Genomic DNA, 22,983 nt, shown 5'->3' with positions numbered 1-22,983 from the left:
TGCTGGGTCATTTGAAGCCGCATTGGTTGAGGATGTCATCGGATGTCATCGGATGTCATCGGATGTCATATTTTATGTCATGTGTAGGTGGTGAGGTGATTTTACACTGTATTTAAGCTTTGGGTTGGCCTAACATGCAGCTGAATAATTAAACGGCGCCCTCTGCAGATGAAACCCACCGTCAGATGCTCCCCCTCCACGGGCCCGCCAGACTCCTTTCGTTTGCGGGAATCAAACGGCATTATTTACCGTGTCTGAATCGGCAATGAGGACCTTGCGCGGAAAGCGCTAGATGCCGGCTAATGAAAGCTAACGCCACGGCTGCTTCGTTTTGCTGAGCTCACCCCCACCCCCCACCCTCCCCTGGAGTCATTGTAAATAAAACATGTCTTTACTGGCGGCTGCCATCGTCCCGGCAGTTGTTTCCTCAAAAAACTGTGGCCGTGTTACCAACACGTTGAGAGGGATAGGTGTCGGCAGTGGGCACTTTGACGTGTAACTCCTGCCTCACGCAGGCATTCAGCCATGCTGTGAGAGAGACAGCAACCTCATAACGGCATAATGAACCCCCGTACTCTGCCAGCAGGGGGCCGTCTGTGCCCTTTACCTTTCCAGCCATCTGCCATGGAAACGGGGCCCCTTCGGGCAGTTTGGGGGCAGAGAGGCCTTGTCTCCGCGGTTGAGGAGGCACAGTGGGGAGGGGACTGTTTCCCACAAATGGCAGGAGGGCACAGCCTGCTTCCAAGCCCGCTTCCCAAGCCTGTGGTCCACACAGCAGCCACTGAGCACCCCCCAGATCTGAGTCAATCAGGGGAGACTCTCCATGACCTCACCAGAGAGCTGGGTCTGGTTGACCATCGGCCACCGAAACTGGGTCGAGGTACTCATTCGTGTCCGGTTTGGAAAATATGTTTTTGCTCTGGAAAGCAGTCCCCTTTGGCTGGAAGGGGGCTGATGAACAGCCTGCATTATGGGATAGATCTGGTTTCCCTGTGGGGGGCTGTGGTGGCAGCCCAAACCATACTGCTGTTAGGCTCTGCTAAATATGAGCAGCTTTCCCCTCGATCCGGTAGGCCGTGAGGTGCCAGAGGGATGCTGTGCCCCACGGAAGGCTAGCAGAAGATCTTGAGACCTTCTCATTAAAACTGGGTCATGTTGATTTGAGGTGGAGACGCAGTGATGCCTTTCCCAAAGAAATAGAAAATGTAATTAAACTTTATTTGCCATTTGTACAAGCACATCGGAATGTGTTTTTTGGGATTTAAACTGGCACCCTTCCGGTCACAGCTATGGAGTCTCAACCCACCAAACCACACACCACCCTCCCTAGTGTCTATCATCTCAGCAGTACTTTATTTGAAGTTACAGTCACAGTAATGTGCCCTTCACTCTGAACCCACCAGGGTAGGTGTTGCAAAGTCACACAGAGGTAGCAGGACAAATTCAGTAGAAGAATCTGGCAGGTGGGAGCAGGTCTGCTGCAGGACGGCGTTGAGGATAACCTGCTTGTTTTGGCCCGTAATGCTCACTGCTGTTCACCATGCAGAACCAAATGGAATCGGATGCTAAACCAAATAGGCTCAGGTACAGCCTCAAACGGAATTTTATGCTAAATCATATCCTGCACCAATTGGGCTCAAGCAGGGAACCGAATGAACCAAACCAAACAGGCCCAAGCATGTCATCTGTCACAGCCTCTTATGTACAGTGTGGGAACACACCACCCAGGATATAGGGCCTGGACCGGCACTCTTTGGAGCACTATGTGATTTGGCGTTTGGACTTTTTCTCTTGCCACCTGTTTTAGTCCTGATTCAATGTTGTGGGGTTGTAGGGGTTGGAAAGCATGAGCCTTGGTCTTCCTATGGTCTTCAGAGGAATGCCGGTCAAGCTGCGTGTGCCAGGACCCTCTTGGCTGTGCGCTCTTCCTGACGCCTGTCCCATATCACTCAAGATCCAAAATCCCGAACAGACCTGTGGTGCGCTTCTGCCTCAGCAAAGCGAGCATTCAGGCAAATCGGCAATGACCCCAGGACCCAAAAACCTTTTCCAGCCTGCCCCACAGAAAAGGGGAATTCTGGGCAGAATAAGGCCTCGTTTCCACCAACATGGAGCTAGTGCTGGGCTGGTTCTCGCTTGGTGCCTTTTGAGAACCAGTCTGCGTTTCCACTGGTTTCAAAAAAGAACAGAACAGAAATGTTACTTAGGCGGAAGTAAAAGTAAAGTAAAGGTTGATCTGTATTTCGCTTTTTGGATTTATTTTACCAAATGGAAATAGAGGTTTCTGGAGTATGACTCGTTGTGCCCTGTCTCCATTGCCTGTATCCACTTTTGTCTCCGTGAGTTTATTCTCGCTCGCTGTTTTGCCGCTGTCCTGTTAAGGATCGCGTAATAACAGTCCGCAAATAACTGAACTTGGCTGCCCGCTGATGATCTATTCACCACTCGAACGCCACAATATTTTATTTATTCAGCCCGTGACATATTTATACTTTATCCTTAAACATATTTATGGTTTATTATTAAATGTTGCCAGCAGATCGAACTTCCGTTTGTCATAGAATAAAAAAACATGACGTAACACTACATCATTTATGTGAATTATGCAAGTGTTTTAGTGCGAGTTAATATTTTAAATAATACAGCCCATACTATTTTAAGCTATTTTATGATGTTTTGTCTCCGTAGGCTCCCCCGTTTGTGTGTGTAATTCTTGCTTGCTGTTTTACCCCTGTCCTTTTAAGGATCAGGCACTAAAAACTGAACTTTGCTGTCCGCCTCATAATTTCTTTGCCACTCAAACGGCATAATATTTTATTTATTCGACCTGTAACATATTTATACTTTATTATTAAATCTGGCCATCAGATGGATCTTTCATTTTTCTCAGAATAAAAAAACGACGTAACCTTATTCCGCTAATAAGCTGGCAAGTTGTTTCACTGCCAGCACCATTATTAGACTAAACTATATCGGTTATGGATTGAATTTTCCGGATATACAGAAGGATATACTGACGTTACGGTGCCACATGCTGAGCCCAGCTTTCTGTGGGACCTGCTGGAGCCGATTTTTTACTGGCCCAGGGCCATTTTTTTGCGGTGGAAACAAGTGGAACCAGTGCCAGATTGGGAGAAGGTCCGGCACCAGCACCGGCACCGCGTCGGTGGAAATGAGGCACCAAGTGAACAAGGGAGGGGGAAAGAGTCAATCTATTTCCGCTCAGTCAGTTGGGCTCCTGTGTCCAGCAGCCAGTGGCATGTACACACATCATGTCCGAGGTACTTGTCCAGCAGAGGGTGACAGGGATTATTAAACCATAATTTAATAAATGACACTGAATGGCTTTAAAGGGGTAGGGCTGCTTCTGTAGTGTTCAAGCCACTAGCACTGGGAGTGTGAGGTAGCAACAGTCAGACAGACTGTTTTTATATAGCTCTATAAAGGAAGACTAGTTTATCTTTGTAAAAAGGACATAAGAGTTATATGATCTCATCTTGTCCCTTGCATCATTCCACACGTTACACTTCGCTTTGTGTGGAGTTGAAACCTTGTAATGCGTGCATGATTACCACCATGCACAGTGTCATGTGTCCTGTTGAATTCAGCGCTCGCCACGATGGACTGTAAACTACCGCGGTCGTCCGCTGGCTGCGTGTAGGATGACATAATGCGTATTTGGGTTTGACTGCGAGGGGCTGGCTGTACATCCACGCCCGGCTTTGAGATTCCTGCACGCTTGCAGTGCAGAGTCGCTCTGAACAAGCAGAGGTGGCCACAGCCGAGGTGGGGGAGGTGTCATAAACTGGGGGTTTTGAAGGATGTGGGAATGTGTCAGTGCACCATGGCTGCAGGCTGGTCTAAGGAAAGCCATCATAATATCTGTGGATTCCAGTGAGTGTGATTCTAGCACTCGGATCTAATCGGTCCGTCGTGGGGGGCAGTGACCAGCGTTCATTAGGCGTGACTGTATTCACAATGCTGCACAACCCCTCGGGTCTTACTGGAATGTCAAGACTGCTCAGACGCCATGGCGTCACGCCAGCAGGCGATGAGGTCTCGACCCCCCCCCACGCCTGTGTCCGTCTGCATTCCACAAGTCGTCCGGCAAGCTGGCCGCCGCCACACCACCCCTGACAGCCACGGGGTGTCCGTCTGAGGATCCCAGGTATTGGGGAGGATTGTGGTGTGTGGCCTCACAGCAGTGCCACCTGTCTATGTGGCCCAGGGAGTAGGTGACCTCAGCTTTAAGGAGGGAAGGGTGCAGATTCTCTGCAGACTGATTAAAAATACACCTAGAGACAGTCGATGGATCCACCCCCCTGCCGTGCCTGTCCCAGACTCTTTACTTTAAATTTGCATGTGTTAGCAGTTTTACATGCACTGTTAGACTCAGATCAGTTGATACCTTTCTGCCGTTTTCCCACACATCTGATCATTTGTGCCCTGTGGCACTGAGCTGTTTCCTCAGTTTTGGATGTAAATGGCTGTTTTGGCCTCTTCCTCTTCAATGGTACACTATTCACAAATCGCAGCCCAGAGATGAGAAGCTCGGATTCGTTGTCGGATGCAACCGAGAAACGCACAGTCCAGGATTTTCCAGGAATGAATGGGGCTCTTCACCAACAGGCAGCTTGTTAAACTGACGTGCTGTCAGCGTGTCACTGCATTAGTCCCGGCTGTCAGAGATCTCATCACGTGATTTCTCAGTAAGGAAAAGCAGCCAGTATTTCCATCCCCGTGAATCTTTAACGTCACATTTTTCAGACAGGTGCCAGTTTGCATGGGGACTCCAGCACCACAGCACTGTGAGATTGCTGAGTGACCTTGGCTTTACATGAAGAACATCATTTAGAAGCCCAGTCACGTAGTAATGAGACCGGAATGTGATGTGTGTGGTAACATGCAGATGGCATGACACCCCCCTCCTTAAGACAGACATGCACAAAAGTGAGCTGCTTTCGGAATAGCGGGATTGATCTGGTGCAGCATGTGACATATAGGCCTGGAGTGAGGGTCCAAACGGCTCTTTCCGGCAGGTGATTCTCCCTGGCTTTAAACGGTCCGTCGTTACGCTGCCTAATTAAAACCTCCTCCCTTACCTCTGAAAGCGAGAGGAGGTCAGCACTTTGCTTGATGGCCAGACAGCAGCTGCTGGACTGGCTCTAGACATCTGAGCCTTTTTTAAGAGCTGAAAGTCTGTGAAATTCTTTACATTGGATGTTGAGCAGCAAAGAATAGCTTCTTGTAAGTGTGGTAGATTGCGTCAGGGTTTGGATCTGGGCTTGATACCTAAAGGTTGCTGGTTTAAATCTCAGAAGGGGCCTGTGAGGACTTTTTGGTTTCTGTGTCAGATCTGTACAGTAGGTCCCAAGTTTGGATCATATAATGTAAGACAAAGAAGATCCTTGTTCAGGCTGCAAGATGCACACAGATGATAGATTCTACTCTAATGTTCACATTTAGCATTTTGAATCAAAGGGTACATGTGCTTGTGGTGTGAGATGTTACGCTGACAGCTGACTACCTGGACATGCTTCTCCATCAAACTGCACTAAGAATGCAGAGGATGATTCCCCGATCTCATCAGGTGGTGGTCAGAATAGTGCCCTGGGGAGGAGGGTGTAGATCAGGGGGGTGGGAGGGATCCAGCCCAGCGTTTGTTGCATAAGAGAGCAGGATGGGATTTGCACCCACGCGTGCAAAATGGCCACTAAAAGTATCAGTTACATTTTCTCACCCCACCAAACCACATGAGGAGACCTGGAGCAAATCCAGACTCTGATCAGACCAGCTATGATCGCTGGGTCATTCTCCACCAGGGTTGGGCCATTCCGGAATGCATCGATCAATTCCAGTCCAAATCAAGAAATGGAACTGGAGCTGGGATTGGAAACAAAACTATGAGGAACAGAATTGGAGTTGAATTTGAATTTCAGGGAGATTTAAGTTCCAACTCCAGTTCCATTTCCTGATTTGGACTGGAATTGATCAATGCATTCTGGAATGGCCCCAGCCCTGTTCTCCACACTGCTACAGAGCTTCAGATCACTACTTCTGATGATTTTTGAACTTCATTACATTTACGCATTTAACAGACACTTTTTTCCCAAAACGACATACAAGTGAGGCAAATGCCAATTGTTAGCACACTGCAAACATTCAGTACGTGCTGTTGAGGAGTCGACTAGGCTTAAGTACAGCTAGGCTGAGCTTCCAGTGAATGCCCAGGTACAGCTAGGCTGAGCTTCCAGTGAATGCCCAGGTACAGCTAGGCTGAGCTTCCAGTGAATGCCCAGGTACAAGTGTAAGCAGGACTGGAGCAGGAGCTACAGAACAACTTCTAACACAGCCAGAACCTAATAAGACTCTTCAGTGTCACAACGGCGCTCTGGCCCAGAAGATCTTGTCTACTTGGGTTGCATGATGCATTTCTGTGGCTCCTATTCTGAAATGTACTCTTTAGGTAAAATTAAGTCACATAAAAAGCTGTCTTGATATAAACTGGGTAGGCTCCAATATTAAACCATTTAAAAATACCCACTGCTGCAGAACTGCCCCCAGGCTGGACATACGGGCTGGGGGGGGGGGTCACACAGGTCACTGTGGAGACTCCTCAGTGCAAACTGTGTCCCCCCCCCCCCACCACCAGCTGGGGAAATGCAGAGCCAGGGAAATCCACAAACTTGGGGCAGGAGGATCTTATTCAGTTCCATCCTGGACTTGGCAGCTTCTGAATGGCAAAAGTCACCATTTGTCACCCAAAGGACAAGATGATACTGTCACTTTCACCTTCCGGAGTAATTCCAGCCAGGGAACGCTGTCCTTTGGGTCAGGCCCAGGTCAGGTAGGTCCGAGATATGCAGAAACAGCAGTCACCCCTGTCACAGCTATTTATTAAGGTCATGTCTTCAGGAGGCACCCAGGCAACCGCTCATAGTAGAGGGATATTTATAGCGGTGGGGGTGGGTGCGGGGGTCTGTTGGGGTTTAGAAATGAACCTTTAAATAGAAAACAACAGTAGGAGTAGAGTTGGGAGTGGTGCAAGCAGCGCGTCAGTCTGTGTGTTTAGTCACTCTGCAGGTCACATGATGTGTAGTTTACCTTCTGTCTAAACCATGCGTGACAAAGATAGATAACGGGCAGCATTGCATGTTTTCTCCAAAAATGGTGTCAGTTGAAGAGCATCTGCTGCTTGTGTGGGCGATGTAGGAGCTGTGAGAGAGAGAGGGCGAGCGAGAGACTGCCTGCTTTGGCCCTGGATGGAAACACCGAGAGCGAAAAGGCGGGTCGAGGCAGCGTTCGCAGGAATCGCCGTCTCCGCAGAAACTCCCTGGCGCTCCTGGCTGGTTCGCTTACTCCTTCCCGCTGACTTCCTGTTCAAGTGCAGTAGGGAGGATAAACTGCAGAGGAGCCTTTGGTGAGGTCACACCAGGCTGACTGCGTCCCAGGAGTAATCCAGGCCGATGCAGTGGGACACTAGGGTCTCCTGGGCACCAGAGGATGATGGGGGTGGCCGGCGCTGCTGGGCAGAGCTGAATGATTTTCCTGACCACCAGGATCAGAAGGTCAAGTGATCTTTAAAGAGAGATAATTCAACAGATAAAATTGAAGACTGATTAAGTAAAAACAGATCCCTACACGACATGCAGATTAATGGCCCGGAGATGAAAAAAATGCTTCTCATTGGAACGGGAGTATTGCAGCATCCGTCCGTCCGTCCATCCATCCATCCATTCATCTTTATTCTTATCCTGGTCAGGACCACAGTAGAGCACATGGCCAGGGTACAGTCTGCACCATGACCTTCAGCAGGACTGACCACAGTCTCTGCTTCCAGCAGTAAGGCTTCTTCTTTCCAGGAGGGGGGAGGGACACCCAAGGTGCCATGAAAAGCTCTCTTCTGTCATCTGGTTTAGCTTTACAGCTTCCTGACTGACCGCGGTTTCCTCATCCCCCCCCCCCACCATCTGAAAAACAGAAACACTGTCTGCGTTCACTGCTTTGCCAGTGACTGCAGTTTCTTAGCAGTTTTCTGACCTCATTTTGTCCCTAAATCACAATCACGATGATCTTTATTGCCCAAGTATATTAAACATACAAGGACTTTGTTTTGGTGGCTGTGCCCTGGTTTAACATATAGCATGCAAGGCAATTCAAGGCAATTTGCTAGTGTGTACACATGCAATTTTGCATACATTTTATTCTAGACTGTTTACATACAGTCAAATGCAATAAAGGTTTAAAAAATGACAGAAAGAATGAAAGAAAGAAGCATAAGGATTAATGTGAGGAAGAGTTATAGGATGTCAGCTGACTGAAGTGCAAAGTGTCTGTTGTTAGCAGACCAGTCACTGTTGGTGAGGGACACTGCAGTGGAACAGAAACTGTCCCCGTATCTGGTGGTTTTAGCTCTGAGTCTCCTGCCTGAGGATAAAGGCTGGAAGAGATAGTGTCCTGGGTGGGAGGGGTTGGGGGGTTCCTCTCTGTTTGGCAGGTTAAGGAGGGGGGGGCTTTCTTATATGCATTTATTTGGTTTGCTAACACTGTGGTCTAGCTACTACGCTGAAACACATTTGATTGGTTACCGTGAATGGTAATGCAGCAGGACATAGAAATGCACACCATCAAGTTGCAGCAGGAGATACAAATGCACACCATCAAGTTCCAAGTCTGTGTCTTTGATCCACCAGAGAGCCCCCTGCCCCAGCACCCTCATCAAGTTTGCTGTCGTGCTCGCTTGGATCTTCAGTAATGGTGAAACGGCCAATCAGAAGGAGATGGAGAACCAGGCATGCTGGAGCCTCGTGAATATCAGCAAGACCAAAGAGTCATTTGTGGACTTTGGGAGGAAACCGCTGAAGCACTGCAACCTCCTGCGATCAACTGGGCGTCTGTGGAGATGGTGCCCAGCTTCAGATACCTGGGTGTCCGCAGTGCAAAGCAGAGGCCTTCTTCAATAAGGCCAAGGTTTCCATTTGATCAGGATGCCTAAGAAGCTCTGAAAGCATTCTACACATGCACTGCGGAGAGCATCCTGACTTGGAGCATCACCACCCGGTTCAGGAACTGCACCAAGCGGGACAGCACAGCCCAGTGTGTGCACTCCCTAACCTGCAGGTCAGCCACAGGAGGCGGAGCAGGGACAGAGCAATGAAAATAATTAAAGATTCAATCCGCCCCAACAAACGGCCTCTTCTGGCAGTCAAGGTCAGGGAGGTGCTACTGCAGCCCGAAGGCCAACACCCAGACACTCAGAGCAAGCTCCTGCCCTCAGGCTGTCTGTACACCAAATGAGGACTGAATGAGGACTCCCCATGACTAACAGGCCATTTTCCAAACTTTATACCATCCCACACTTTTCATTCTACGCCGTTTTACAGTTATTGATATTGCTTTTTATTTTTGTCTTTTTTTGCCGTTTTATTTTTATTTTATTATATCATTTTAATCTCATTTATTCCTGTCGACCTTTCTGATATTCTTTTTCTTTCTTCATATTACGCATTTCCTTTTAAGCACAACCCAGGAAGCAGGTGCAAAAGCATTTCACGACACGGATGTACACTGCATGTTTGTGCGTGTGACAAAGACTTGAGACATGAAGATAACCGCTATGCCCCCTGCTGGCCTGTTTTTGTCAGTATGAGACAGTGGGTCTCACTGAGAGAATACAGCTGACCTCTGAAGCTATACCACCCTGCTGAGAGGAACAAGGGTGTGAAGAGATTGTGATGTGGGGGTCTTTCAGTTATGAGCTAATATGGCTGGATGTCCCACTGCTTTGGAGGAGGGGGGGGGGGGGGGTGAGGCGGGAAGTGATTGCAGGTGAAATCATGGCCTTTGTGAAGGTGTCACCAAGTTTACTTTAGCACTTCTCTGCCCATCCCCATACTGGGTGTTCTGGTGAAGCCTTGTGTTCACGCTGAGATTGTGGAGATCCTCTTTGAAGCTGAGTTCTGATCCCCTGAGCTTCAGTCAGTCTGATCTGCTCCCCGCAGCAGAGCAGTCGACGTTCCAGAATTCACGGCCCAGTTTCGTATCCGCCGGCCGTCAGGTGATGAGACCGCGTGTGACGCTTGTGTCCCCTCTCGTTGCAGGCGGCACCAGGGACATCGGCTCCGCTCTCACCAGGATGTGCATGCGACACAGGAGCATAGAGGCCAGGCTGCGGAAGTTCTCAGCGTGAGTGTCCCACGTTCTCACCCAGCAGCTGCCCAAGCAATCCAGGGCTTTTTGATACTAACTATACCTTTTAACATTAAAGGTTCCTTTTTTGGGAAATATTTTGGGGTGGATCGATAACATCTGTAGCAGGGGTCACTAACCTTTTTGAAACTGAGAGCTACTTCACGGGTACTGAGCCATACGAAGGGCTACCAGTTTGAAACGCCCTCCTAAACTTATCTAAACCTCATGTATAATAAACATGTTTTAAATGCTTTTTTTTTTAGATATTGTCATTTTCAAATCTATATAAATGCAAATGTGATTAAAGAAGAATAGCAACAGGATAAAATTAAATTTTAGACGCTGCTGATTGGTGAGTTGTGCTATTTTTAGAACAGGTCCTCAGGCGACCCCTGCTCTATAGTAATGATGTTGATGATGATGATGATGATGGGATCTTAATGAGAACATTCCTCCATCTCCTCCTAGGCTTTCACTGCCTGAGCTCCAGGTGGCTGTGGCAGATCTTAGAGCTCAGCTCTGTGACAGTGCAGCAAACCACAGGGACTCTGATTAAGGGGTTTCCCCATGCAGTGCAAGGACAGTGTGGTGCAGTGCAGGGACAGTGTGGTGACAGTTTGATAGAGATACCCCGTGGGTCGCACTAGAGGAGAAGTTCAGCCTCTCGCTGGGCACCACCATAAATAAGTTTTTTTTTATGTATGATTTATTTATATCATTTTCACAACAAAAACAGAAACATTACAAACCTTTAAGGGCACAATCACGAAAGTTATGGGAGAAGTACTATTCGGTACAATAAACTGAACAGTTGTAAGGAAATTACTAATACGATAATAGGAGGGTGACATACAGTGTGTTATCGATCCTCAGCATTAAAAATGACGCTGAGATATACATACAGATGTCTGCCTAAACCACAAAGATATCGGACAGAGATTCGACATGGTTAAGAAATTTTTGCCAAATTTTGGAAATTTTACCTTATAATCTTTTCAAGCTTCATATGGAAAAGGGCATCCTTTATCCAGGGGGAATGAGAGGTGTTGGGAGGATATTAACTGAGGAAATGGCTGAAAGAGAATCAAAAACAGACTTCCAAAATGAAGATAAAGCTGGACAGGACCAGAACATATTGGAAAGGTCTGCTGGACCACAATGGCATTTGTCACAGTTCAAATCGGTGCCGGGATAGATACGGGCTAATTTACTTTTGGACCAGTGGACTCTATGAACCACTTTGCACTGTAAGACCCCATGTCGAGCAGAAATAGATTAGGTGTGAATTCTATTCAAGACTAACTGCCAGACCGAAGGGCTAATATCAGTGCCAAGGTCATAAATCAGGTTTTTAACATAGCAGGAAGGAGCGGGAAATGGCGGGAGCTGTGTCACTCCCAGAGTGTTTATTTACAGTGCAGGTGGGGCGGTGAGGAGGTTTGTGGAGCCCAGGTGTGTCATCCTTGGCACTCAGCGCTTCATGGGGGTTGTGGGCTGAGCCAGGTAGATGGTCGGATCTGGATCTGGGAGAAAATACTGGAGCAGCCAGTTAGAGTAGAATCCTCCACTCCTCTCCTTCTCTTGGATTGGGAGTGTTCCTTCCAGCCCCAGGGGGAGCCGGATCTTTAGCTGGCAGTAATAACTGATTAACAGCTGGGTGGTGTTGGAGAGCTGTCAGTATCCCGCCCTGCTGGGTGCCATTCCCTCTATGTCCCGCTCTACCGGTGCGGCCAAGGCACCCTGTCACTGTCCCCCAGGGGCTTTAAGCCAAGGCTTGGTGTCTTTGGCGGGTTGCCATGTGTCGTAGCAGCGGGTTGCCATGTAAACAGCCGCCTGAGCAGGTATCAGATCTCTGGCGGGCCGTGCGTAATGGTGAGGCCCACTTGCTGCGTGGGGGCATGACACCAAGACCAGCATGTGGGAGAAAAAGAGCGCAGGATGGTCCTCAACGTGGAGGTCCAAGGATAGCACCACAACAAATCAAGTTTCTAGAATGTTCATCTGAAGCCGGAATGGCTGGTTAAAGTATGGTGACATGGATTTCGGTACTTCCTTTAACTTCAGGAGGGCCGTCTCAGCACCAGAGGACCATGTGGCTTAGTGATAGAGAGTGGGGAATTTTCTGGAGCAAACCTCGACCGTTGTGTAGGTCTGGTATCAAGCTTCTGAGAGGCTAAGATGGCTTTTACTGGGTTGGCTGTCGGGCTGGTCTGATGGCATTCAGCCAGGGTTGGATTCATGCACAGGCTATCCTAGGATATAGCCTAAGCCCCTGGCAAACATCAGGCTCCACCCAACCTTGGAACGGTTAGTTAAATTGGTGTCCCTGTCACTTAAATACATGCAGACAGGTTTCAGCATCGTGGGTCTCCATGAGCTTAGTCAGGCGTCAGCTGGTGCTTTTGACCAGCCTCAATGGGGCTACACCGCAGCAGGTGAGGGCACTGGTGATTCTGCTGGGAGCCACGTTGACTCTGGATGCCTGTGTCGACCGTTGGATCCTCAGTCATGGGGTGGCAGTGCTCTTTTATGACTGACTGCCAGCTGGGTGGTGTTAGGGTGTAGGTGCCACCCTGCCCTGCAGGGGTGGTGTTCCCTCAATTGCCTACTCTACCAATTTTCTAAATATTGACCTGAAAATACAGTCTTTGGACCTGTGGGTAGTACCATGGCCTCGCACGTCCAGGACTGTGGGCAGGGGTGGATTAATGCATAGGTATATTCTAGGCTATAGCCTACAGCCCCACAAACATCAGGGCCCCACCCCTCTTTAAAACAGCTAGTTAAATCGGCAACACTTCAGCATTTATCCTGATGTTATCCTGATTTCAACCATGGGCCCCCAGATATGTTAATTCAGCCCTGGCTGTAGGTTTGTTTCCCAGTATATGTGGGCAAATATGATATTCCCAAGTTGGCATAAGACATGAGGTTGATTGCTGTCTCTGAATGTAAAAATGATATTCAGCCAGAAATGGTTAATATTTGTGTCTGTGCATTTCTTGTAAAGGTCTTTCATAGACTGCCTGATCATCCCGCTCCAAGATCAGATGGAAGAGTGGAAAAGGGGAGTTAACACTCTGGATAAAGACCACGCCAAGGGTGAGAGCTGGACACTTAACATCGGTCTCACTTTACTTAGGGTAGCTTTGTCCCATAAATCTGAGGTGCCTCACTGTGATCTATAGTAACGACCAGTTTGACAAACAAATAACTAGAATGGGAGTTTCAGGGGAAGTTTAGAGGGATCCACTGACACTTTCAGAGAAGGTGGTCTGGGGGGAGGTCTGGGGATCTGGGGGGGTCGGTGTGCTGTGCCTGAACTGTGGTTAATGCCCCTCTTATAAGAGACACTGGCTGCAATCTTTCTAATCCAGTGATTTCTCTGCAGACTATAAGAAAGCGCGGCAGGAAATCCGCAGAATATCCTCTGAGACGCAGAAGCTGCAGAAGAAGGCAAAGAAAGGTAATGTGGCCCCCAGGGCCCACGCCCGGTTAGAGTGGGGGGGCTTCGTGCACCGATGGGTGTGGTGCAGTGGGTCCGTAGGAGGTCATTTCAGGTAACAAGGATACTTGCTTTCATTGGAGGCTTTCAGCAGGGGTTTTTCACTGCTATAAGGTTACTCCTGGGTGTCACGCACTCTTCAGCTCTTGCCATTGTTGGGGAGCAGCTACTCTGATTGGCAGGACATGCTATTCATAGTTTCGTTAAGTGCATTTTGTGGTGTGTTTTCTAAGGTGCCAACGTGAAGCTGACATGTGCTCGCTGTTCCTCGTTAATGTGCCTTGTAGTATGATATTATTGGGATTCTGCACTGGAAGCACAGTGGTATCTGGGCACCAGTTTAATCCAAGCGCTGAGGGATGTCTCGGAATCCCGGTTTGGACTGGTTGATGTCTGCAGACACGCCACTTCAGTCTAAAGAACTGTGGTGTCTCTGTGTTGTTATGGACTGAGACCGAGCAGCAACCATGTTTACCACCAGTCAAACCCTGCATTTGCGTGGGCCCCTTGAAGTTTGGGCCCCCTGTTGGCCACAAACAGTCACTACATTAAATATTAAATAAACACATTACCTACATCTGGGCCCCAGAAGCAACAAACCTTCCAGTGCATCCTGGCCCTGATCCACAGGCTAAGGAGAAGCAGATGAGTCATGTGACACAGTGGGACGTCCCCTATATATGATTATCCAGAATGTAGAGCTGGCACGAAAAGGAAGTGCAAATCTAGCCTGGAATAGCTAGACCGTATCTAGATCTCTCAGTCTGCTAATATTACAGGGCTTCATCATTTAGAGTTTGTCCCTCTTTTCGGTGTTTCTGCACGGGGCGTTCGGCCCCATCCAGCGCTCTGCAGTGTTTCATTCCTGCCCGTATTTATGAAACGCAGACGTTTATTTCTACAGACCGTGCCAGCGTGTCTGTTTACCCAGCCGTGTGTTTGCACATCCTGCTGTGGCAGCCAGACAAGGCATGTACACACAGACACACGCACATCTACACGCTAAGAGCGGCAAACTGTCGAATGGTGGCACTCCTGAGTGTCACCCGGCCTGCCTGTAGACAGAGAGGCCCTTAGAGGGCCGGGCCTATGCCCCCTCTGAAGTGTCCACACTGCATTGTGTATCGATTTAGTGACTTACACACTGTGCAAGTTGCTGTTATCTCTATGCTGTAATATGCAGGTGCTGTTTGTGCCTCAGGGCTGTATCACACGTCACTATAAGGCCAGGATCTGCCCATATTTATGCAGGGGAATGGAAGTGTTCCTGGAATGCCAAGATGTCCTATATAAAAATGTCTCCGTTTAAAAATGACCTTATTTGGGATCCAGAGCTGCCTTATACTTTGCCTGGAGTCAGGGGGCTGGGGGGCCAGCAGCCGTCAATAAGTTTAGCATTAGCGTCCGGGTTAGCATTATGGTTAGCTTTAGTGTTATGGTTAAGGTTAGCATTATGGTTAGCTTGAGCATTGTGGTTAGCATTAGCATTAGACTTGGAGTAGCTTTGAGCAGAGCATGTGTCACTGCGCCATCACTCATCCACTTATTTCTGACTGGCCTGAGCTGCCTGATCCAGCCCCTAACCCATAATTATGGCCTTTGAGCGATTCAGAAGGGCAGTGTGCTGCATTAGCCCCGCCCCTCCCATGCACATGGCCTCGTCCGGCCGCCTCTGACCTAACCGTGACACCCACAGGCATCTTGGAGCGTACCCAACAGCAACATGTGTCCACAGGGAAGGGGGACCTCCGGCTGCAGAGGGGCGGAGCCATGCAGGGCGTGAGCAACAAGTACCTGGTGCTGGAGGAGACGGAGACGCAGGCCCTGCGGAAGGCGCTGCAGGAGGAGAGGGGGCGCTTCTGCACCTTCGTGTCCATGCTGCAGCCCGTGCTGGTGAGTGCTGCCATTCTGGCTGAGCGCCTCACACAGGTGCCCGTATCAGGATATATATATATACTGTATATATGCAAAACAAACAGCTCTGAGGTTTAATATATAATAAAGAAATGAATATGAGCCCAGGGCTTCTGCTGAGATGGCAGCTGTGGTCCTCAGTCTCCTCTTTCAGAGGACGGCAAAGGTCACAGTCCTGCAAGATACAGGCACGCGTCTGTGAGAGAGAGGCGTCTGTGAGAGAGAGGCTTCTGTGAGAGAGAGGCGTCTGTGAGAGAGAGGCGTCTGTGAGAGAGAGGCGTCTGTGACTGTCCATGGTGACATCACTGTCCATTTCTACCTGACACTGAAGGACGAGGAGATCGCCATGCTGGGGGAGATCACCCACCTGCAGGCCATCACCGACGACCTCAAAGTGCTTACTGTGGACCCCCACAAGCTGCCTCCGGCCAGCGAGCAGGTCAGGGTGGGGGGAGTGGCGGGGGGGGGGTTGATTGGTGCCGACGCCTCAGGCAGCCCAGTGCAGGTTTTTACACTGTGGGCCGCTGGTGGGATAGTGACAGGAGGATCTGGCTCTTGGACCTTTAGAGCGATATTCAGAGATATTCAAACATCTGCACAGAGGCTCTAGCTGACTGACAAACACACACCCAGAGGAATAACTTGTAGGTTTCATCTCACTGGAATTTATTGCCCCCACCTGCCACCTCTGCTGTTCCATCACAAACATGCCTTTTAACGGGCAAACAAATGAGCTTCTATGTTTCCTCGCAGGTTATTCTTGACCTGAAAGGCTCAGATTACACCTGGTCCCGTCAGACCTCCCCGCCGTCTCCCAGTATCGGGTCCCGGAAGTCCAGCATGTGCAGGTAGGGATTTGTCTCTGTCCACCACAATGGCAAGACTTCAGTGTTCCCAGATCGCCACACTGTGGTAGAGATTAGGTACTGCATATATGCAGCAGTTGGTTATGTCCTGTTTAAACTGACATGTAACCCGACACAGTGATTTATTAGCTTGTTTGAACTCATATAAACAGTGTTGTCCAGTGAAACTAAACAGGATTCACCAGCGTGTGACATAAAGTTATGGAGCATGATGGATGAAGACAGGAGCTGTTTTGTGTCCTAATGAGGGGAGAGCACCTCCTACAGCCAGCCTGCTGCTACTTCAGCACCTGACCACCCCCCCCCCGCCCGCCTCTCACAGCAGTCTGAACAGCGTGAACAGCAGCGACTCGCGTTCCCCGTCTGCACTGTACTGCCACCGGGGCGGCGCCGTCCCCCTGCAGCCCTCAGGCCGCCTTTACAGCGTCTCATCCCAGGACTCGGGCTTTGTGTCCCAGGATGCCTTCCCGTCCAAGTCGCCCTCCCCCATGCCCCCAGAGGCTGTCTCACAGGTGATGAGGGTGACCCTGGGGGGAGAGGGGGGGCAGGCTCAATACTGGGGACTGTCCTCATATTTTACTGACACGCCAAATCACCTTACGCATCCCACAGATGTACCCCAGCCCCATTTCCCCAGAACTCCCCGGAACCCCCCAGGCTGTCAGTGAGGGTGACCCCCTCACCCCAGCGGAGAAGGTGAGTCATTACACGTTACAGGTGGTTCAGCATGACAGCCTTAAGTACATAACCGATCCGCGTTTGATCCTGCAGGATCTGCAGTCATTACCCCAAGTCTAAATGTGTCTCTTGTGTTTGTAGGGCACAGCCCATAATATTCCACCCACTTTCAGCCTGATATGGAATATAAATATCTGCTGATTATAAATCTAGCACTTTCCAGTGGAGATCAGCTCACAGAATTACTGCTTCTAACTAAATACTTAACCTAGCTGTAATTTGTGCTCCTTCAAGATGTGTATAACAGTAACTAATCATTTTAACCAGGTTTAGTTCAGTTCATGCCCATTCAGCCTTGTTTGCGCTCAATAATAGAAAACCGCGTTACCCTTTGTGAGGTCTTTGTCTCCCCCTTGTGTTCGACTGGCAACAGTGCACCTGCTCCTTACACAGGCTGATCCGATGTTTCCGTTCAGATGGTTGTAATCATGTTCATTCAGCTGTCGTCAGTCTAACTTCATTTCACTGCTTTTTTCAGTTTTGCTACGTTCATGTTTTATACAATCATTGTAATTCATGAGGCTCCATATTTGTATCTTGTCTATGTTTTTGTGTTTGTGATTCGTGAGTCCAGCCAGGCAGATGCCATCGCTACCCTCCCACCACCCCACCACACCCGCCCGAGAAAGGAGATCCTGAGCCTCATTTCCCTGTCCCTCCCCCTTCCTCTGCCTCCTCCCCCTTGTGGGCGTGGCCTGGTCCCTGCCACGCCCCTCTCCCCTCCTATACTCCCTTCTGCCCGCTGGGTCCTGGCATGATCCCGTCCACCAGGGTGCCCAGCTGGAAGGTTTGCTGCTTTTCCTGTGTTTCTCACATGTTTGCATAGGAGGACATTTTTACTGAATCCATTCAGGGGGGTGTGGGGTGGGATTTGATCAGTTTAACCTACAGGCCTCTGATGATTAAGGTCTACATCCTTACTCACTGTGCAGTGGGCTGTGATGTGTAGAGACGTGTAGAGATGTGTATTTTATACATACTGTATGATTGCTATATTCATTTTAAAGTTCCCTGCTTGAAGTAGGCGTACCGTATGCAGGCTGCATGTTGTTTCTTTACTGATATCATGTATGTGGTCCCTGTTCTGTGCAGGACTGGGCCAAGCCGGGCCCATACGACCAGCCCATGGTGAACACCTTAAAGAAACCCAAACGGACCCCGGAGCAGGCTGAAACGCGCCGAGCCGTCTCTCAGAGTGGTGGTGTCCCCCCTCTCAGGGACACCAGGGCCCTGACTGCGTCTGGCACCGACAAGGTGAGCCGAAGGCACAGCAACACGGGTCTGCGTGACCACATGCATGCAGACGTACACGCCATGCGGTCCTGCTGCCTGACAGACATGCTCATGGATTCTCACAGACATACTCATACACCCTCACCAGCAAAGAGAAGCTCGCTTCTATAAGAGGCTTAAGAGGTTTAATAACCCTCACTTGCAGTGTACTGCACTGGGTGTAGTGTACCTATGCTAAAGCCAGGTGGCGCTGTCTGCCTCTGTGTGCTCCCTTCCCCAGGAGGAGATACAGGCCCACCAGGAGCTGGCCCTGAGCCTGGCCCGAGGGCTGCCCCCCGACCCCCAGGGCTCCGGCTCCAGTGGATACAGCAGCCAGAGCCCGACCCCCTGCAGCTCGGAGGACGCCCTCCCTTCAGAGGGTACACTTTCCGATTCGCTGAGGAAACCCACACAGGCACACTGCATTTACATTTAGTCGCTTAGCAACCATTTTACCTTTCGGAGCAGCTGGATGCTTTACTGGAGCGATCTGGGTTAAGTACCTGGGTAAAGATTCTGAAGCGAGACTCGGCCAGAGTCCAGAACTAATGACCTTCAGGTGTCCAGTGCACCATGATGCCTGTTTCTCTGGGCAGCGCCGTTAGTACTGCTGAGACTGGGATCATGGGTAGAAAAAAAAGAGACATGATGCAATATCTCAGCAACATTGTAACTGAGGAAAGAAGCAAGGTTATGGAGAATAAGCCTAGTTTAGGAGAAGGAGGTCAAGTGGCACTGTTGCAGTGAATTGCCTCACTCTCGCCCCATCTTTCCGCAGTTTCCGACTGTGACTATTTCTCGATTGGCGGAGAACAGGAAGTGGATGGGCGGGACTTCGAGAAGTGCTCCACCATCCTGCGTAATGGTGACATCAGCCAGTCCTACATCCGTGTGACCCAGGCCCGACGCCCCCCCTCCACAGGAGGCTCCGCCCACCCCACCCCGGGAGTGGCCACCATCCGCAGAACACCCTCCACTAAGACCCCTGGGAGGCGGCCCGTCGGGGTGTCTGCCATTCCAGTGAGGACCCCCTCGGTGCCGGATTCGGCGGGGGGCATGTCCTATGGCATTGCAGGGGGGGCGGGCCTGGGGGCAGACTCAGTTGCATCTCAGGGACACGACATACTCCTGGCCATCCGCCAGGGGGTCAGGCTGAAGAAGACGATGACCAATGACAAGTCGACACCGCATGTCACTTAAAGCCACGGCGTGACAGAGAGTGTGACGCCCTTCAACACACCGAGCAGGGTGTCATCAGCCAATCACAGGGGGGGATGATATTTCTATTTGTGTAAGTTATATATGAATTTTCAGGAATGTGTATATACTTTGAGACATTTAAGTTATGCTTGATTCTCTCGTTTTGTCTCTACACCCTATTCTGTTGTCAACAAGGCCTTGACCTTGTTTATTTGCTTAGTGTGTTGTTGAACTTTATGTGAAAGTTTTAAAGGAGACCTTATTTTGCAGTTAACACTCTACGGTCTGACAGTCTTGTTCTTTAATAATCATACTGCCACATAGTTTGGGTGTGAGTATAAGGATCACTGAGCGATATTATAGATAAGAGACTGAACAAAAACTCAAATACAGGGAACTGCTAGCTCTAATGAGGTTTAAGCGAGAGGAACGACTGTAAACTTTCCAGGTTTAATGATACAGAGTGCATGTGAATTTGAGTCCCCTGTTGATGATGTCATGTAAGCTGTCTGTAAAGTTGAAATGTTGGTTATAGTGCACTTACAGTGTATGTCTGGAACTTAATGTCACCGTTAAATACCATCTTGTATTTCCATACAATGTCACACTTTTTACATGCTAGATGTGATAAAGTTTTACTTTTGCAGCTCCTCCTAAGCTCCTCAGGCTGTATATCTCCTTCCTCTGTAGAATAATGTTGTGATTCAGTCTTTATTAAACATACATGCTATACTGTTGGTTCCAGTGTTTTTGCCTGCTTCAGTGTATTTAAACAGAAGGTCTCCTTTACACCAGATATCCCACCTTAGGCATACTGACCTCCCCTGGGTCGGCAACTTCTACCAACACCCAAGACCCAAATATAGTTAGAAAATCTGTGACAAATAATGTACATACTGCATGGCTTCGTGATATAAGCAGTCATATAACTAAAAACCTAATTTGTCTTCTCTATTGACCCCTGGTGGTAGAAAGGAGTATGCCATCTTCAGATATTCCAGTTTGCTGTTTAGATTCAGCATCACAGGTCGGCCATAACTGATTGCAGAAGCATTCAGATGCTTTGACGTAAACTTGTGTATCCAAAACATTTTCCAGCAAGCTGATAAAATTATTTATATTACATAATGAAAAGCATTATCTGGAGATGACATTCATTTTCACTACTAGGGTTCAATACAGAAGAAGCGAGGCCAGTATGAACGTCACAGTAAAACCACCTCACCTTTTAAAACCCGACGTTGGAAGATGGGTGAACTCTCTGTGGAGATTTTTTGACTACTCAAGAAAATTTAGAGTATTATCCCTCAATAAGAAACAAACAAAAAAGGCACAAACTGATATACGTTTTCTTATAATTATTACAAAAGCCAATAAACATGTTTCAACAATATGTCTTCCTCAGCGTCTATAGATAATGCTATTTGGATTATATGATTTGCATGTCATGTTTAATTCCAAGAGTTAATAATATCCATCCATCTATCCATCCATCCATCCATCCATCTATCCATCCATCCATCCATCAATCCATCCTTTGCAGGGTCATGGGGGTCCATAGCATATCCTGGAAGCTAAGGGTGCAAGGCAGGGAATAACCCAGGATGGGGCGCCAACCCATCGCAGGACATCCTCACACACCATTCACTCTCACATTCACACCGATGGGCAATTTGGTAAATCCAGTTAACCTCAGCATGTTTTTGGACTGTGGGGGGAAACCAGAATACCCAGAGGAAACCCCACGTCGACATGGAGAGAACATGCAAACTCCACACACATGGAGCCATGGTGGAGACCTGAACCCAGATCCCAGAGGTAACAAATACAAGCAAACACAACGCACACAGGTGCTTCATTCATCCCTGTGGTGAAACTGGGATGTTTCTACACAGCCTATCTCCTTACCATCTGTAGGCCTCAGACCAGAGCTCCCTGCACAGGAGTAAGGCTCAGGATGAGGACGTCACAGGACACCCTCACCTATCTCACCACACCCATGGTAATCAATCTGGCATCATACACATACATTTTAATATTTACATATGGCTTTTTAGCAGTGTATGTCTGAAATATTTCATATAACTAAATTAACACAGTTATTAAGTCTCTAAACATATAAATCATTATTTTAATGTTTATTTTTGTTATTTTTATTTTTTTTATTAATATTGATTAATTCTTTTTTTATTTTATTTATTTATTTTATTTAACCTTTATTTAACCAGGAAAGTCCCATTGAGTTACAACCCCAAAGGATAATTTATCATCCAGCCAAATACCTAGATATTTGTAGGAGGATACCCTTTCTATTGGAGCACCATTTTCCGTTAAAATTGTGTATTCAGAAAGAAAATGGGAGCGAGTAAAGACCATGAATTTAGTTTCATTAGCATTTAGAACCAACTTTAATCCTAAAAGGAATTTTTGTACCTGATTAAAAGCAGACTGTAGATAACTCACTGCCTCTCGCAATGATGATGCAGAGGTGTACAGTATTGTGTCGTCAGCATAAAAATGAACTTTTGTAGGACTTAAATCCATACCTAAATTATTTATATAAATAGAAAATAAAACGGGGCCCAAAACTGATCCCTGGGGGACACCCATTATTACTTCTAAAAAGGGAGAGATAAAGTTGTCTACAGCCACACACTGAGTTCTACCACTCAGATAATTAGAAAACCAGTTTAATACAGTACGGCTGAAACCTATGCTTTTCAATCTTTGCAGAAGAAGATGATGGTCAACGGTGTCAAACGCTTTAGATAAATCAATAAACAATGCAGCACAAGACTTTTTATTATCTAATGCGGTGATAACATCAGTTGTAACAGAGGTTACAGCCGTAATTGTACTATGCCCTTGTCTGAAACCAGACTGCATGGGACTTATTATTAGTCCAGTGATATTAAACAACTGCGATGTGCAAATCGAATTTGTGGATCGGCACCATTTCAAAACCACATACAAAACGTATAATATACACATAAAAAAAATACACATATGCAGATATTAAGTTCTTTGATAATTTATGTAACTACACTGTATTATACATTCAGTCATATCCACCTAATCTAGTTTGCTACTGCTGAGGTGTGAGATGAGAATGTCACCATGTTATCTGCAGAAGATGGGAATGGTGAGGCTTGGGGGAGGGGACTCTGACAAAGGAAGCTCTCTCATTGGCCAGATTACCCCAACTGAAAGTTTAACAATGTGTTGTTCATAGTCAAAGTAGGCATGTTATTGGTTGATTGAATAATTAATTTATATGTTACATTTTTGCAAAATATT

The 22,983-nt window shown here is 48.1% G+C and overlaps 1 protein-coding gene across 1 annotated transcript in view; it reads left to right on the top strand.

The window, feature by feature from the left end:
* Positions 1–20,423, top strand: part of LOC111852080 (protein MTSS 1-like) — a 28,931-nt gene extending 8,508 nt beyond the window's left edge. Inside the window, exons 4-15 of the mRNA XM_023827610.2 lie at positions 10,101–10,185; positions 13,202–13,293; positions 13,583–13,657; positions 15,432–15,589; positions 15,942–16,049; positions 16,364–16,458; positions 16,799–16,988; positions 17,089–17,172; positions 17,789–18,001; positions 18,307–18,468; positions 18,728–18,866; positions 19,265–20,423. Of these exons, the coding sequence (XP_023683378.2) occupies positions 10,101–10,185; positions 13,202–13,293; positions 13,583–13,657; positions 15,432–15,589; positions 15,942–16,049; positions 16,364–16,458; positions 16,799–16,988; positions 17,089–17,172; positions 17,789–18,001; positions 18,307–18,468; positions 18,728–18,866; positions 19,265–19,686 (1,823 nt within the window). The 3' untranslated portion in view covers positions 19,687–20,423. The remainder of the gene's footprint in view (positions 1–10,100; positions 10,186–13,201; positions 13,294–13,582; positions 13,658–15,431; positions 15,590–15,941; positions 16,050–16,363; positions 16,459–16,798; positions 16,989–17,088; positions 17,173–17,788; positions 18,002–18,306; positions 18,469–18,727; positions 18,867–19,264) is intronic.
* The last annotated feature ends 2,560 nt before the right edge of the window (positions 20,424–22,983 follow it).

This window comes from Paramormyrops kingsleyae, chromosome 23 (assembly GCF_048594095.1).
Source record: "Paramormyrops kingsleyae isolate MSU_618 chromosome 23, PKINGS_0.4, whole genome shotgun sequence".
Taxonomy (NCBI): domain Eukaryota; kingdom Metazoa; phylum Chordata; class Actinopteri; order Osteoglossiformes; family Mormyridae; genus Paramormyrops; species Paramormyrops kingsleyae.
The sequence above is the reverse complement of the archived record's forward strand: the minus strand, read 5'-3'. Positions and strand labels throughout refer to the sequence as shown.